Below are 15,485 nucleotides of genomic sequence, written 5' to 3' on the forward strand. Positions count from 1 at the left end.
TCTCATAAACAGTTTAGTGTATGTCATTTAACAGAACGCACAGTAAATGGCTTACTGGCTACAGAATGATGCAATCTCTTCTTCCTGTCACACAAATGCATAACTCTTGACTTTGGAAAAAAGTAATGAATAATTCTTATTGCACAACTCAGTTGAAACTAGCCTACTTCTATTCAAACTCACTTGGAATTATTGGTTAAGTTTCATTTTAAATTATTTTGTGGTGCCATTTCCTTATTTCTCTTAACATGGAGAGAAAACATGCGTCGAAACTGTAAACATCACCTGACGAACCTTTTCCCAGACTACCTGTATGACGTCAACCCGTGCTGCAACACCTGCTGATAGGTGCTTCCAAAAAAAAAAAGGGCGTCTTTCACGTCGCCTACACGTCCAAGGTTCCTCAACTTTGCACAAACGGTCGGTTACCACTGGAGATTGAACCAACACCGAGTCCGAGAAATAGTAAGACAAAGACAAAGGTTTATTTCAAATCTTCAATATATTCAAGTAACGCTCGTCTTGTAATATTGTCTTAGGTTTGTGTTTTCGCTGTTAGCTGATTGTACACGTGCCATTACCATGGTATTCAAAATGATTTTAAGATCTGTAAAAACTCAAATTTAGTCTCCTTTATGTTATGTGGAGAAAGTCATGTAAATCGATATCATTTTTATTTTTCTGATCAACACAAAGGGGGATTTGATGCAATGAAAATGAATGGTGATGTTCTGCCTACAGTAATATGTAACGATTAATCGGACGACATTTTGGCCGATTTTTTGCATTGGACGATTAGCTTGTCTGCCAAAAATTTACTTTTTTTCTGTTTTTCATTAGTTAATTTTGATTCAAATAAGTGTTAATTTGCAGTTCAGTAAATTTTAATTTTTTTGCATGTTTTGTTTTCTCTCTTTCTCTATATATTATTAGCCATCAGCCTCCCTGCTTATTAGCATTGGAAATAAAATAAAAAAAACATATTAGTAAATCACTAATGCAAATGTTTATGCATTTTTTTGCAGTATGACAGTATGGCATCCATATCGACTGACCAGAATACACAGCCCACCCCTCAGCTGCTTTCAGTGGGAGAAAAGGATAGAAAAAGGCTGTTGGAGGTGTATGTAAAGCGAAGTCTCAGCCTTAATGATGGATCACAATGTCCTCTGAGAAAGGAGCTAAGATCAAACAAATCGATTGCCATCACAGAGAGCAAGACAAGAGATCGCAAGACAAGAGATCGCAAACATTCCAGCGATACATCTCTGAATTTGACTTCACAAGCCTCCATCTCAGATGAGGACATTAGATATGAGCCCGTCGCTGAACCACCAGTGGATAAAAGGGAGACGTTGTCTGAGAAGATATCTAAAAAATGGAGAGTTAAAGGGAGTCTGTGTCGCGACGATGGCTCTAATGCGTCGCAAAAGTCCAATAGCAAACCCAAGAAGAAGTTTCTACTTTTGGCCAAAGAGGAAGGTGGGCAAAGCACTGATGCTTTAGCCCCCCAAACAAGTACAGTTACTGCTGGAAATATGCATTCAAATGTGCAAGAAAATCTGGAGACTTCTACAATGGAAAGGAAGGACAAAGAAGGCAAGAAGACAAAGAAACCCACTGTATGGAAGAATTTCTTGAGCTGGTTTTCCAAAGGAAACAGTGAAAAGGAGCAAGATCATCAGAGAACCGAAGAACAGCTCCCTCTTTCCCATCCCTCAACACCCCAAATTTCTTGTTTGCCTTTAGGTGACGCCCTATCAAAAAGCGATATCAACCTGCGCCGTTCAAAATCGACAAAAAAGAAATCGTTGCACAGGAGATCATTAAAATGGAGGCGAAGTGGAGATATGTCCACTGAAAAATGTATGTATCTCAGATTTTCTCCATGTATATGCAACTTTATTATGTATGTCCTTTGTATTAGTTTGCATATATCAGGGAAAAAAAGTTCTAATAAAGTTTGATTTTTAACAGCTGTTGAGATGGCAATGGAATCCACTAACTCATACTATGAGAAAATGTCAGAGGAACTGGAGAGAATTGTGCATGAAGTGAAAGACAGTCCAGCCGATAGCAATGCCACCCAAATAACAGACCAGAATGGTGTAAATGGTGAGTGTTATTATAATAGACTATTTGAATGATGCAAAAGAGCCGGGTTAAATATTACACACAGAACAACACAAACCAGTATAGGGTTCAGCTGGTTGCGTCTCAGTGTCTGAATTACAACAGAATATAGGGGGGAGATTAAAGGGATAGTTCACACCAAAAATGAAAATGCTGTTATCATTTACTTACTGTCATGTTGTTCCAAAATCTTTCTTTCTTTCTTTGGTGAAACATAAAAGATTCGTCAAAATATCTTCTTTTGTGTTCCACCAAAGAAAGAAAGTCATACAGGTTTGGAACAAATTTCTATTTGTTTAATAAACTGCATTTACTTAAGCATTAAAGCTTATAATTAAAAGCATTTTAGTAATAATTTAAAGAAATTCTATAATCATTTGCTCATGCTACGTTGTTCCAAAACCGTATGCTGTTATTTTTTTGTGGAACACCATAGTGACCATGCAAGACAAAAAGTGCCATAAAAAGAGTCCATTATTTTTTAAGTAATACTAATTATCAATTAATTATAAACTTCCCCTCTGCTTTCGAAAATATCATTTTCCATTCTGAAAATTCTCACACAAAGTCTTCAGAAGTCCTTGAATACAGCACACACATTATATGAACTACTTTTATGGTGTTTCTTGTCCTTTAGAGTTTGGTAGATGTCATCGGCATAATAAAAGCTGAGTGAAAATGATTCCAAAATGTATCTTTGGTGTTCTGCAAAAAGAAACCCAGTATCCAGGTTTTGAATGATCGGTAAATAGACTTTATCCTCAGGTTGTAATTTGTTCTTGTGATTTTCTTGTTGCTCAAAGCAAAAATGGTATATTTTATAATATTTGCTCATTTTTTCCCAAACTAGTCTCACAAGAAGTAGTTATCGAGAATATCATAAAACTTATAAAAGAGCAAGGAGACTTAATAAATATCAAGGTAAGTGTGTCTCATTCCTTCTGAAATCACTAAATATTACTGAGACATTTTATTTGTATTGCAGATGTTATATGAACAGATATGAAATGTTAAAACCACCCAAGTATTGCCATTTTTTATAATGTGTTATTTAAAGGAGATCCACCAATTTTCTTTAGATCACTAATGTTTTCTGATCTCCTCCTCCTCCTCCATCCCCCAGCTGAAAGAGAACAGCACCATAACCGCTTATCTGAATGGAATCACCTATAGATCCTTCCAGCAAATGGCTGATCAATACGTGCAGTCAGAAGTTCCCCATAGCAAAACCCAGCCACCTGTCGTGGCACCAGAGCTGGTGAAGTTCGCCTTCACTCTGGATTTCACAGCCAGAGTGGCTAATCTACACCGCCAAGCCACGGGCCAAATCATGGGCTTCGGGAACCAGTATCTCCAAGATCGCTTCACTCACATGAGCGAGAACCATCCGCATCTCTTTGACATTAAAGCAGAGGATCGGAAAACACAGAACTCTGATCAAGAGTTCATTAGCTTGTAGAAGCATGAACTTCTAGCTGACATAGTTTTACTGCTCGATTTACCTTGGAAATGTAGCAACACAAAACAAGCCATAGAAGGATTTTAAAATAGGACTTGTTTGTTTAATTTTGCACAATAACACACACCATAAAGAACTGGGTTGGTAATATCATAATACATTCATGTGAAATGTTATGTAGTTTTACATCATAAAACCCCAAATTATGATGTATTTGCACAACTGCAATCATTGTTTTATTTACACAATGCATTTTTGAATCTATATATTATGACTCAAATTTATAAGCTTTACACACTAAGCATAAATATTGAGCATATATATATTTTAGATATGTTGTAACTGTATATGCAGGCATATGCAGAATGTTTATTAATAAATATTTAATATATTGAATAAACACGTTTTGTCAAGTGTTGCTGATTTCATTAGTTTCCTTCTAAAATTAAGTTTAAATTATGGAAAATTGTAATTAAAAATGTGTATACAAATACAAAAAATATGTATTGTTATATTAAAATATTTATGTACATTTTTATATATCAAATAATTATCAATTAAAATTTAAAAAAGCTAATTTAGTTATGAATGACAAAAATATTACAGTATTATTACAGCCAACTATTGCGTGATATAGTTTAATGCTAATTTGTGCAATGTTATTTTCATCGCTCTATTTGATCCATCCTTAATTTAATTATTTTTCTTTTTAATAAACAGTATGCACAGTGAAATCAGTCTGTCCAAATCCAACCTGATAATGCATTTATTAGATTACAGTCTCGCATACATAAAACAATATATCACTATGGCATGTTTATTATATTTTTACATTTAGTAATTTTGTCATTGTGATTTTGTTTAAAAAAAAATATTTCCATATAGCTTTTGTTTTAGTCATTTTAGTACTTTAACTTGTTTTCCAAAGCAACATTTCTCATTTTTATTCTTTTTAGGTTTATCTAACATTTATTTAATTTCAGTTCTATTTCAGTTTCAATTAATTATAACACTGATATGTTTACATTGACATATTGAGAGTATTAACCGCATATTCTGCAGTAGAGACTTTTGTTTGCAATATAACACACAGTCATTCAGTCTTCCTCTTTTACATCCATGTCAGAAATAAAAGGAGAAGAGAGATTCTCATCTACTTCTGTGTTTAGTAATAAACTTCCCTCACAATCTAGCCGGTCCTTCGGAAGCTGTAGTGGTTCAGGATGGCTGTCCATTTCTAACTTTAAGTTGAGCTGCAGGAGGAAGGCTGAAGATAGTGGATCTGCGTCTGTAAGGATGCCAGCTGTATTTTTGCAGAAACCACCAGATCCGGTGAGCTGGAAGCAGAGGAGAGATCGTCGTCTAGACCAGAGAGGCTGAATCTGGCTCCTGTGCTCCGGCTGGTTCTTTGAGGTTGAAGAGGAGAGGCACCGTGGCAGAAAACGCAAAGCAAGAGAAAGTAAAGGAAAAGAGGACCAAGGAAGGAACGTAAAGGGAAGAGATGGGAAACAGGACCAGGGTGCGAGAAACAGAGCAAGTGTGGGGTGCAAAGTTGGAATTTGCAAAAGCAGGAATCTGAAAGAATTCAGGAACATGGTAATAAGTTCAAGATCTACAATGCATTCACATTGTAATGTCACATAATGGAAGTTAAATGGGTTGCTAATTTCATTTCATGTTGAATGAAAAGCTCAATCATGGATGCAAAACTTTGCTCTACTTGTTTTACCTGTTCGGCAAAAGTCCTCTCAAGTGTGCAAAGACTAACCACAGATGTGTGATCACTTCCTCTTTGAATTCCCTGCCCGCATTCAGAACCTGGTGGGGAATTTTCTTCACCCAGCACAAAAATCTGTTTGGAGTCCAAACACACATAAAACATGAATGACAGTAGGTGCTTACGTAGTTTTCTTTGTATCTCATGCACTGATAAGATACACAGAAAATATAAACACAAGCAACATATTTAGAGTAAAGATCTGACCTATAGATGGATGAGATGACAGCTGAAGCAGGCAGAGTGTACAGCAGTAGGGTGTAGGATATGAGACGACACGGCAGGATGTTGTTGTGGAAGGTCCAGATGCCAAACCGCTCAGCTAAGTTACAAAGCAAAGCTGAAGAAAGAGATTTTGTTTTAGCATGTGCATTCTTACATACAGTGCAAATATGAAAAGTATAATTCTGTTAATTATTATTGTTTAATCACTATACAGCTGCCTCAAAATGTTAAATAACTTTAGCGTTAAATAATATTTCATTAAATATTATCAAATCAAGTGTAATCTGCAAACAAATTCTGCTATATATATTTTCTCTAAATCAATGTTTCTGAACCATCTTTGCAATTAATTTGACCAAAAATACAATAAAAACAAAAATAATTTTATTTTAAAATGTAAGATATTCCTGTGATGCAAAGCTGTGTTCCACCAAGCTTCAGTGTCATATGATCCTTCAGAAATCATGATAATATTGATTTGCTGGTCAAGAAACATTTCTTATTATATCATACAGTTTGCTGCTTAATATTTGTGTAAGCGGAAAAAAATTCACTTAAAATAAAGTTCAAAAGAACAGCCTTTACTGTTGGCTTTTGATCAACTTAATGTATCCTTGATGAATAAAAGTATATATTTCCTTTTATTTATTTATTTTGCTTTGATATTTTTAACATACTACAGTGCATTTTGAACATAACTTCACTGTTTAAATACTTTTCAGGGTTGTATATCACTAGATACTGTTTGTCATACTCATGTCAGTCATGAACAGCTTGTACCGCAAAAACATTTGCCCGACGTGATCCTTCTGTAGAGCAGGTGGGATATAAGGGGCGTAATGAGGGTAAGAGTGATGGAGGGTTGCCCACTGGCCCTCATAAAGCTCTGATGCAAGCTTTCCCCAAAATCACCAGAGAAAGCTGAGTGTCATTAACTAAAGCTGGAAGTGCATTGAATCATGTACGTTATTGGGCTACTCACCTCTTTGTATCCATGCTGGCAGGCTGATATACAGTAACTGCTCCAGTGAGTTCAGGTTCCAGGGTAAATCCTCAAGCCCATGATAGTACTCCTCTGGTAACTCAGTATTCGCCTGTATATGTTTAAAAGGCTCTGTGTTGGCCCACCTTTTCTCTTCTTCTTCATTTATCTTATTTTCTCTGACCTCGTGTGTTCTCTTCATCTTCACGTCCTCAAGTAGAACTGTGTTAGATCATACCTCCACACCAGAATGATTAGATCCAGCCCCGGATGCCAGATCCTGTCAGCAAATATCTGTTTTGTCTGGTAACAGAACAACTAGTCAGCAAAGTTGTCTAATACCACAAATCTGTTAACAGCAAGTCTTATCTGGTACCCAAACTGTAACAGTCTTTTATCAGCCAAGAAGTTGACTGAGTAAAGCCAGCGATGAGAAGAAGCAGGAGATGAAGCGATGATAAAATAAGAGCAGAGTTTATTGAATAGTCTTAGTTGTGTACGTTTCAATGCTCGGACTTAGACTGACCAGCACAAACTGAACAAGTGTTATTATTCCACAAGCAACAGCAATGGAAAATTACTGCTTCATAACAACATCCCATGATGTTAAAAACCTTGAAATGGCTGGTGGATTATATCATTGTAGCAAGTGGATTGCAAGCATGTTGTCTTTTATAAAGACTAACAAATTAAAATATTCAAAACGTAAAGTTCGCCCAAAAATGAAAATTGCAATTATTTACTCACCATGAAGCTGTTCTTTGAGTTTCATTCTTCTTTTGAACACAAAATATATTTTGAAGAATGTTGGTAACCTACCAGTTGCTGATAACCAATGACTTCAAAATTTATTTTTTGTGTGTGTTCAACAGAAGAAAGAAATTCTTATTAGGGTCTGTAAATGGTGACATTTTTCTTGTTTGTTTTTCATTTTCAAGTGAACTATTAACCCTTAACACCTTTTTAGCCCCCCAATCCTGATCATTACATACATTACATTTTTACAGAACTATACATGTTTATTTTAAATGGAACCGATTACAATTGTAGACAATAGTGTCCTCCAAAATATATACTCTTTATATTTCACATATAAACCACCAGTTAATCTCATTTAACCTCAAAAAAGTTGAGAACAAACCAACATGTGTCAAATTTACTTACGTACAGTTCATAACATCTTTCCCGTCCAGGGAGAGAGGAGAGCAGCAGAAGCTCTACTGAAAGCCTGATTTTCCCTGAGCAGTGAATTAAGCTCAAGCTTATTTTAGAGAGAGAGAGAGAGTGTGACAGTGGGCAGTCAGCATGACAAGGCATTGCCAGTTTATGCTATTTGGCCACCTGGACCTATTTTTATACACCCGACTAGTGATTGATGGCTGCAATAATGTAATTGACTTCTGACCAACACATGCTCAGAGGCTTTTGCCAGGCACTCGTGTTTTTCTCCAAGCAGCATGTCTTATTTTAGAAAAGTCACCATGAACTTCCTCCGAAGGCTTAAAATAGCATTATTATTGAAGACCAGTTCATTGAGTAAAACAATTCAAAGTAATTCTGACCATGGCTTTCAACTTACAAGATTTCTTAATTGTGAATTCTATCTTGCAGCATGCCTTCATATGTGGATTTACAATAGTTTACAATGTGACTTTATTTTCTTATTTTAAACTTTACCAGTTTTCCCATACAATTTTGCACCTTTAAGAGATTACAAAAAAATACAACCATATATCCTTAGAGAAAACATTGAGTTGAATTCAGAACCTTTTTTTTTTGTTTGATGAAATCTATTCATCTTAGATCTGTAAGAAAAAAATATATAAAAAAAACAAAATGTACCATTTTGCAAATTAACATAAGGCAGCTTTAAACACAAATGTTTTCATTTTTTATTGCATTTTTACAGATACAAAAGAAAGATTAATCAAAGAGACCAAAGCCCATGTCTTCATCAGACTCCTCAGATTCTTCTTTCTTCTCTTCCTTTTTCTCTTCCGCTGAAAAATAAACATGCAAATGGACCAGATCAGCCTGTCTGAAATTAAAGTTTGGACTCCTGCAATTTAGCATGAGGGAAGAAGGCAGGAATGCTACTATCTGATCAGATCCATTACAAACCAATTAGTGTGTAATGGGTGACGCTCATCTACTAATGAAAAAAGATCACTCACACCAGGAAACGGATCTGAAACTGTGAAAGGGGACCTTTTGCTAACATATAACGTAATGCATCTGGAAAACTAAACAATGACTTTTTTCAGTAGAACCTATATCATCAAATAGATTTATACATGAATAAAACTGGTGTCAGTACCATACAGTGCTTTTTTTTGTTAAGATACTATTATAGTTTTATTAGTTTTTATTTTTATAGTTTGTTTTTATTTCAGTTAAAATGCATTAATTTTGATGTTTGTCTTTTTTCATCCTTAATGTCTACACAGTTTTGATCAATTCTTTTTGCAGTTTTGATGAGAAATGAGAAATATTTGTAGCTTTTTGGTTTAATGGTTTCAGTCTTCTATAAAAACCTTGGTAGCAGGTTAATTGAAGTACCCACCTGCAGGTGCTTCCCCAGCAGGAGCGGCACCACCGCCAACAGCGGCAGCAGCAGAAACTGCCACTGCACCACCCGCTGGAACGGAGGCTAACTTAGAGAGGCCTGTGGCAAAATAAAAGTAAAGCAACAAAGTGAGACTTATGAAGAAATCACAGCTCACGTGATTTTTATATTATATAGGTCAAACAGTAAACACAAAGCAGCCTCACCAGCATTCATGACTTCATTGATGTCTTTGCCATTCAGTTCACTGATGACCTGTTGAGTAACACCAGAGATTGAATCAATCTGGGAATTTGCTGCATTATGTGAGCATCCATCTTACTGATTAAGAACAAGGAAGCCAGGGCAACAGAGTTGCATGTGCAAAACCACCCTAACTGTATTGAATTCCTTATAATAGCTAACCATTTCAATAGAATATACCCAAGAGATTTATTTAATGGACCTTTTTCACATTTCTGGGTTTCTCAGCAGTGGAAGTCGTCATAGTTGGGTTAACTTTGAGAGCAGTGAATGGGAGAGTACCACAAATATATTTTTTGCATTCCTATTTGCTCAAACAGCAAAAGAAAAACTCCACACACCCTCGCATTAGCATTAACTAGTTTTGTTGTAATTTGATGCGAAGATGATTTAATACAAAGTATAGTGTTATAAATGTACATACATTTAAAAAAAACAAATCTAAATATTAAAAAAAAACTTCAAGGATTTATGATGCAGATGAAACGTGTCTTGTGAAAAGGGTCCATATGGTGAATGGTAAAAGGCAGAAAACCAATTAAACATGGTTAAGAAGTTTATTTCTAAAACACTTGTATAAAAACCAGATGATTTAAACACAGGCCTATTTGAACCTTGTTAAGACGCTCATCATCGGCCTCGATTCCAACACTCCCCAGGATGTTCTTGATGTCTTTGGAGGATGGGTTGTTGTTGCCACCCAGAACAGCCAACAGGTAAGCGGCCACGTAACGCATTCTAGAAAAAATATTACAACTGATTAATGGGATTGTTTATAGTTATCTTTTATTCATATTATCTATAAATATGAATATTGAATATATATATATATATATATATATATATATATATATATATATATATATATATATATATATATATATAATATAGAATTTTGGCAAAATATGTATATTTAATACTTGTATATTGTAATATACATTTAATAATAATTATTATTATTAATACTGAATTATATTTTAATATAATATATCTCAAATGCAGCTCCAATACATTAAAACAAAAATATCTAAATTGTGTTAAATCTTTGGTCGCACAACGGATTCTATTAATTTTGAAAACATGGTATTCAATTAGAAATGTATATATTGTAAGCTAATTATGATAAATTAACTGTTATACTGTCCCAGAGGTCGAGAGAAAGCCTCCAGGTCAGATGTTTACTGGGACTGAACTTCTCAAGTGAACTGTCACACGTGCTTTGTTTAATGTTACATAGCATTTCAACTTTAAAACCTAATTTTCCAACCATTTACGACTTGCTGTGTTATTAATTTTAATTACATTCTGCCATTTTTCTAATCTGAGCTCAAGGAAACAAAATGGAGTATGGCTATAGCATGTGCTTACAGCGGGGGTTTTAATCATATATACTACCTAAACATACTTGAACACGTTCAACATATAAACTCGAAGTTAAAGCAAGATTTAGTGTTAAAATGTCGATAAAAACATACTTTAAGTCTGCGAAAGACACGAAACGTCGGTCACGCTGCAATTTCCGGAAACGAGAGGACGACTGGACGAGTAGAGAGAAGAATGCAGCTGTATGCGATGATCTGATTGGCTGCATGGTGCGCCCTGTCAAAATGGCAAACGCTGATTGGCCACTATTTTATCCTCATTTATGCCTTGCTGTCAGTGCTATGAGTGAATGTGAATCAGGGCGATATTTGTTGATTTTAGGCATTTGTACCTCTATGAAGGCGTTTTCCCTTTAACAAAGCGTAATATAATTTATGCCAGACTTGATTGTTTATTAAATAAAATACATTTTCTTAACAATTGTGGATTGTGAACCATCTCTCTATTTTAAATTTAAGGCCTGGTTTCACAGACAGGGCTTAGACTAAATTAAGCCATTGTTCAATTAGGGCATTTAAGTCATTTTTATATACATACTTAGAAAAAAAAACATTACTGGGTTTAATGTTTTAATCCCCTCCAGTTTAGCTACACATTCAACAACACCTCACACTAGTGAATAAAGAGATGAACAGCTAAATCTTCTAAATCTAAAAAAAATATCAGTATGAAACTAAAAAACGTTAGTTAAATTTCTCTGATTTGGTCTTTTGACACTTTTGGTGGCATTTAATGGCCTTAACCCCCATTCAGTTCTGACTTTGATACAAAACAACTTTTTGTTTTATGAATTACATCACTTATTTTTCTTTCGCACTGTTTTTTTCTAGTAGAGGCAAAAATAATAGGAATGAGGCATGACATATCATCATATGCTGATGTAAAGAACCCTTTCTTTGTGTACACTGCAAGAGCAACCTCTTGTAAAGATAATTCTTGACATTACATCATAGCCAAATATTAGAATAGCACTTCAGTAAGTAAAACAAACAGCTCCTGACATGACCACATTAAAAGAATACAAAATGAATACACATAGAAGCTTTTATTTACGGTAGCAAAGGCTCACAATGGCAATCACAAACACTGACTCAGAATATTAAACAGATATCAGGTAATTAACACAATCTTAGATTCGGTTTCAGTTCCATCTTGATGTAGAAAGCAGTGGAACTCTGATCAAGGAAAACAGATGTGAATTTCAGAAGCATCTACAGTTCTATTAGCTCTTCATCCTTCTCTTGTGTAAAGAGGTAAGACACAGTTTCCAGAATAAACTCCAGGGTTTTCCTCCAGCTGGTCACATACCAGATCTTATACAGGAATTCTCCTAAGAGCACCAGCAACAAGAGTACCATAACACTCAGGAAGATCCGATCGATGTGGTGGAGCACCTTCTCTTTGAATGTGCGTTGCTCCCACGGCACTGCGGCCCGAGCCTCGCTGTATTTGCTGAAATGGAGGAGTGCTTCCTCATCACTGTTTATCTCCTGTGTCTCCATCTCCCGCTGCTCCACATCTCCGTCACCTTCTGCCATCCTGCTAAATGCTCTCCAAAAGTCAGGCTTTTGGAAATTGCTTTTGTAATGAAATTTCCAACTTGTGGAGACAGGCCTCTTCCCGGCGCGTCCTCTTTTGTTGGTCTTCCCTGGGCACAGCCGAAGAATAAAGCCTTAAGTAATTGAATTGGCAGCAGCTTAATTAGTTTTCAATCTCTTTTTAATACCTGAAGTTTGAGAACATACAAAGGATGCCTTATTTAAATTATTTGAATGAAACTAATTAATTGTAGCCATTTTAATTGAGTTGGTTCATTTCCATTGTCCCCGTCAAGGCTGCTGTGCATGTCTGAATGATTATGAACTCACACCTCACTAAGGAGATCACTAGGACTTAGTGACACTCAGCACTTTCCAAAATCCTGAAGTAACAGATGGCAAATAAGGGGAATAATGCTACAAGTTGCTGACAAAAAGCCATCTAACATGGCTTTATTTCTTTGAAAAACTTAAGAAAATTTAATTGTTTATTCTGCAATTGTACTTATTTTAACTGTATTCGGGAATATTTAATTGATTTAATGAACCCATTTACAGTCACTGGACTTTAAGTGTTACTTTTCCATTTGAGCATGACTAAAGCAGTTTGGATGCAAGTATTTGCATTTACAAGTGCACATGCAAATATTTATATAACATATGGGTATAATACTTATATGCAGAAAATCTTGGAAGTCACAATCTTCAGATTATGACATACTCTGATACATGCATATATATTCAGCATATAATATTACTTTTGGGATCCATTTCATATAACACCTTTGCTTATTACTATTCCTAAAATAATTAGGATCATATTAGAGAAATATTATCTGAAATAAAAATAAGTATTAAAACAGCCATATTTCTTTGAGGTGTTTTTATAAAAAAAAACAATTATTCTAATAAGTGTATATAAAAATTGTAACACTGACTGCTAATATTAATTCAATTAATATTATAACCAAACATTTCAAAACTACATTTTTTTTTATGTAAAAGACTATTGGGGATATGTTCACATATTATAATAACAGAGAATGATAAGTTTTAAAATTGATTATAAGATAAAAAGTGAAGGATTTATTATTAAATTTGACAGAGCTCCAAACCACACGGCAGTAACAAATGCAGTCAAACCAATCAAAACGATGAAACATTTTATTTTTCTGCATAAAAATGCACAGAATGTGACAGTTGATTTGCTTCACATGGGCTTTGGAGGAGCTCTGGGTGGAGCACCCTGCAGAAAAAAAGGAAAATTAGGAAAATGCAGGAAAAGAAAATGCTGAGATGCACATAAACATACCATGTAAGTGCATGTAACAAAATACAATGCATGCACTTTAACCCTACTAATTATTATAGACTTGCCTGCAATAGAATTTGATTGTACTTACACTGGGCCTGAAGCGGGGAGGTGGTGTTCGGTCCTTGCGGGCCTCCCGGGATCTGTTTCTCACTACCTTGCTGTGGATGGCACAGCTAACACAGTAATGCAGCTTCACGTACAGCTTGGGCAATACGTATGCTACACAGGAGGAGGAATAGGGATATAAAAATGACAAGGAATAGCAGACATTAAGACTTAGGCAATGGTTTGGTAGTTAAAGCAGTCACTTACAGTCAAACACACTAGCTTCAGAGATGTCCCTCACAGCGGCGGCCTCCACAATGTTCCTGATGACAAACTTCTTGATGGCCTTGTCCTTGGGAACACAGCGGGCACAGTTGGTGCAGCGGATGGGCTGGACATGTCCACGGCCCTTCTTTGCACGTCCGTTGTTCCTTCTCTTCTTAGTCTGTCAATTAAAAATGGAAATATTTAATCATTAGGAGTATAGAACGCAATTCAATTCACATCCTACACCTTCTGCCCAATGAATTTACATAAATTTTCCAGTTGTTCATAAGCAATTTAAAAATGTCATAATATACTTTTCTTTTTAATACAAAGCTTATTGCTGGAGAGCAATTTCTTGCTTGTGCTAAATTTAAATTAATATTATGAATTTTAATTTATCAGAAATTCATATTTTTCTAATTTCCAAAAACTATAAAACAAATTAGGCTAAATGTAAAAAAATTATTTGAGCCCTGTATGCGGTTCTCATAGTAACAAATTCTGGAAAAATCAGGAAATCAAAATGTTCAAATTTCCAAAAAAGTTACAAAATTATATAAAAACTATAAGAACTAAAAACTAAGATTTGTACATGGTTCCCATAGTAATGTAAATCCTGGAAATTGTAAATTACTAAATTATTTTTCCAGGATTTCCATTATTCCATGGGAACCACTTAGAAATGTTCATTTTATTTAAAAGTAAATAAATTACATCATTAAAATAATTAAAGTAAATTATTAAATTACCTTTTTAAAAAGTCGAAATATTAAATTTGCTGGATGATTACAATGAGAACCACTTACAGACCTCATATTTATTTATTATTGGACATCTAACAATTGGGATTTCCTGATATCTCCAGGTGTTCCATTACCATAGGAAATACGTCCAGATGTTTAATACATTTCCAAAGAACAGACACGTAAAAATTAAGAACTTTTTTTTTTTTTGCACCAATCAAAATACATGACTGCCAAATGTACTAAAATAATCACCCTGTCAATCCACTCTTAAAGGTATATTACACTAGAAAACCAAGTTAGATGCAGCATCGATCTTCCTATCAGCTCGGTTTACACTCAAGCACTATGACAGGCTGCAGCGTCTTCATACTTACACTAAATAATGACTATCAGTACGCTGAAGAACTAATGGCGATAATGAGCATTAAATGGAGGTGTTTTACTTCGTATATAGAGAGGAGCAGGCCTGTTCAAGCCGCGTGCTACAGCAGAGGCAGCACATGCTAGCCATCTTCACAGACGTCTTACTAAAACTGTCCAATAATCCGATGTAATGGCCCACATTTAATCAAATCAAATACTTTACTAACTATACTTTGTGATCACACAGTGTTCTTGGGTGTATAAAAGATATTTCATATACTAAAACATATTCACGAATCAATCGTGAAGGCTCGCTACTCACCATCTTGAACGGGAGGCAGGAAAGAGGACCGGAAAAGGCAAACCGGAAATACAATCTTTCTCTGCTACACAACAAAAGTCTATCGAACGGGAAAATACTGCTTTGATGCGATGCAAGCGTA

The 15,485-nt window shown here is 35.2% G+C and overlaps 4 protein-coding genes across 6 annotated transcripts; 1 reads left to right on the forward strand and 3 right to left on the reverse strand.

The window, feature by feature from the left end:
* The first annotated feature begins 417 nt into the window (after positions 1 to 417).
* Positions 418 to 4,010, forward strand: LOC306845453 (uncharacterized protein). The gene is made up of 5 exons (XM_079378270.1): positions 418 to 482; positions 1,026 to 1,866; positions 1,978 to 2,115; positions 2,984 to 3,054; positions 3,257 to 4,010. The coding sequence occupies exons 2-5, from the start codon at positions 1,035 to 1,037 to the stop codon at positions 3,590 to 3,592; spliced, it is 1,377 nt and encodes a 458-aa protein (XP_079234396.1). The 5' UTR covers positions 418 to 482; positions 1,026 to 1,034; the 3' UTR covers positions 3,593 to 4,010.
* Positions 3,678 to 7,820, reverse strand: LOC306845454 (uncharacterized protein). Of its 3 annotated transcripts, XM_079378272.1 has the most exons (5): positions 7,741 to 7,820; positions 6,577 to 6,879; positions 5,577 to 5,709; positions 5,322 to 5,444; positions 3,678 to 5,167 (listed from the first exon to the last, which is right to left on the reverse strand). In XM_079378272.1, exons 2-5 carry the CDS (start codon positions 6,776 to 6,778, stop codon positions 4,690 to 4,692), a joined length of 936 nt encoding a protein of 311 aa, XP_079234398.1. In that variant the 5' UTR covers positions 6,779 to 6,879; positions 7,741 to 7,820; the 3' UTR covers positions 3,678 to 4,689. The 3 variants fall into 3 exon arrangements, with proteins under 3 accessions (XP_079234398.1, XP_079234397.1, XP_079234399.1); XM_079378271.1 differs by lacking the exon at positions 7,741 to 7,820 and having other exon boundaries at positions 6,577 to 7,138; XM_079378273.1 differs by lacking the exon at positions 7,741 to 7,820 and having other exon boundaries at positions 3,684 to 5,167; positions 5,577 to 5,691; positions 6,577 to 7,099.
* A 620-nt stretch (positions 7,821 to 8,440) lies between these two features.
* rplp2 (ribosomal protein, large P2) lies at positions 8,441 to 10,950 on the reverse strand. Its single transcript, XM_079378277.1, has 5 exons — positions 10,861 to 10,950; positions 10,000 to 10,123; positions 9,349 to 9,397; positions 9,140 to 9,241; positions 8,441 to 8,576 (listed from the first exon to the last, which is right to left on the reverse strand). Exons 2-5 carry the CDS (start codon positions 10,120 to 10,122, stop codon positions 8,500 to 8,502), a joined length of 351 nt encoding a protein of 116 aa, XP_079234403.1. The 5' UTR covers position 10,123; positions 10,861 to 10,950; the 3' UTR covers positions 8,441 to 8,499.
* Positions 10,951 to 13,452: 2,502 nt separating this feature from the next.
* On the reverse strand, positions 13,453 to 15,481 carry rps26l (ribosomal protein S26, like). The gene is made up of 4 exons (XM_079378279.1): positions 15,365 to 15,481; positions 13,934 to 14,111; positions 13,710 to 13,840; positions 13,453 to 13,552 (listed from the first exon to the last, which is right to left on the reverse strand). Exons 1-4 carry the CDS (start codon positions 15,365 to 15,367, stop codon positions 13,517 to 13,519), a joined length of 348 nt encoding a protein of 115 aa, XP_079234405.1. The 5' UTR covers positions 15,368 to 15,481; the 3' UTR covers positions 13,453 to 13,516.
* Positions 15,482 to 15,485: the final 4 nt, after the last annotated feature.

This window comes from Barbus barbus (assembly GCF_936440315.1).
Source record: "Barbus barbus genome assembly, chromosome: 25".
NCBI lineage: Eukaryota > Metazoa > Chordata > Actinopteri > Cypriniformes > Cyprinidae > Barbus > Barbus barbus.

Excerpts from the sequence above, each read along its gene's own strand:
- LOC306845453 (XM_079378270.1), top strand. The coding sequence starts at position 1,035 with ATGGCATCCATATCGACTGACCAGAATACACAGCCCACCCCTCAGCTG. Across the intron at positions 2,116-2,983 it reads AGACCAGAATGGTGTAAATG|TCTCACAAGAAGTAGTTATC; the intron begins GTGAGTGTTATT and ends TTCCCAAACTAG. Across the intron at positions 3,055-3,256 it reads GAGACTTAATAAATATCAAG|CTGAAAGAGAACAGCACCAT; the intron begins GTAAGTGTGTCT and ends TCCATCCCCCAG.
- LOC306845454 (XM_079378272.1), bottom strand. The coding sequence starts at position 6,778 with ATGAAGAGAACACACGAGGTCAGAGAAAATAAGATAAATGAAGAAGAA. Across the intron at positions 5,710-6,576 it reads GCCAGCATGGATACAAAGAG|CTTTGCTTTGTAACTTAGCT; the intron begins GTGAGTAGCCCA and ends CTCTTTCTTCAG. Across the intron at positions 5,445-5,576 it reads GTCATCTCATCCATCTATAG|ATTTTTGTGCTGGGTGAAGA; the intron begins GTCAGATCTTTA and ends GACTCCAAACAG.
- rps26l (XM_079378279.1), bottom strand. Across the intron at positions 13,841-13,933 it reads TGAAGCTAGTGTGTTTGACT|CATACGTATTGCCCAAGCTG; the intron begins GTAAGTGACTGC and ends CCTCCTGTGTAG. Across the intron at positions 13,553-13,709 it reads CTCCCCGCTTCAGGCCCAGT|GGTGCTCCACCCAGAGCTCC; the intron begins GTAAGTACAATC and ends TTTTTTCTGCAG.
- rplp2 (XM_079378277.1), bottom strand. The coding sequence starts at position 10,122 with ATGCGTTACGTGGCCGCTTACCTGTTGGCTGTTCTGGGTGGCAACAAC. Across the intron at positions 9,398-9,999 it reads ATGATGAGCGTCTTAACAAG|GTCATCAGTGAACTGAATGG; the intron begins GTTCAAATAGGC and ends GTTACTCAACAG. Across the intron at positions 9,242-9,348 it reads CAATGAAGTCATGAATGCTG|GCCTCTCTAAGTTAGCCTCC; the intron begins GTGAGGCTGCTT and ends ATTTTGCCACAG.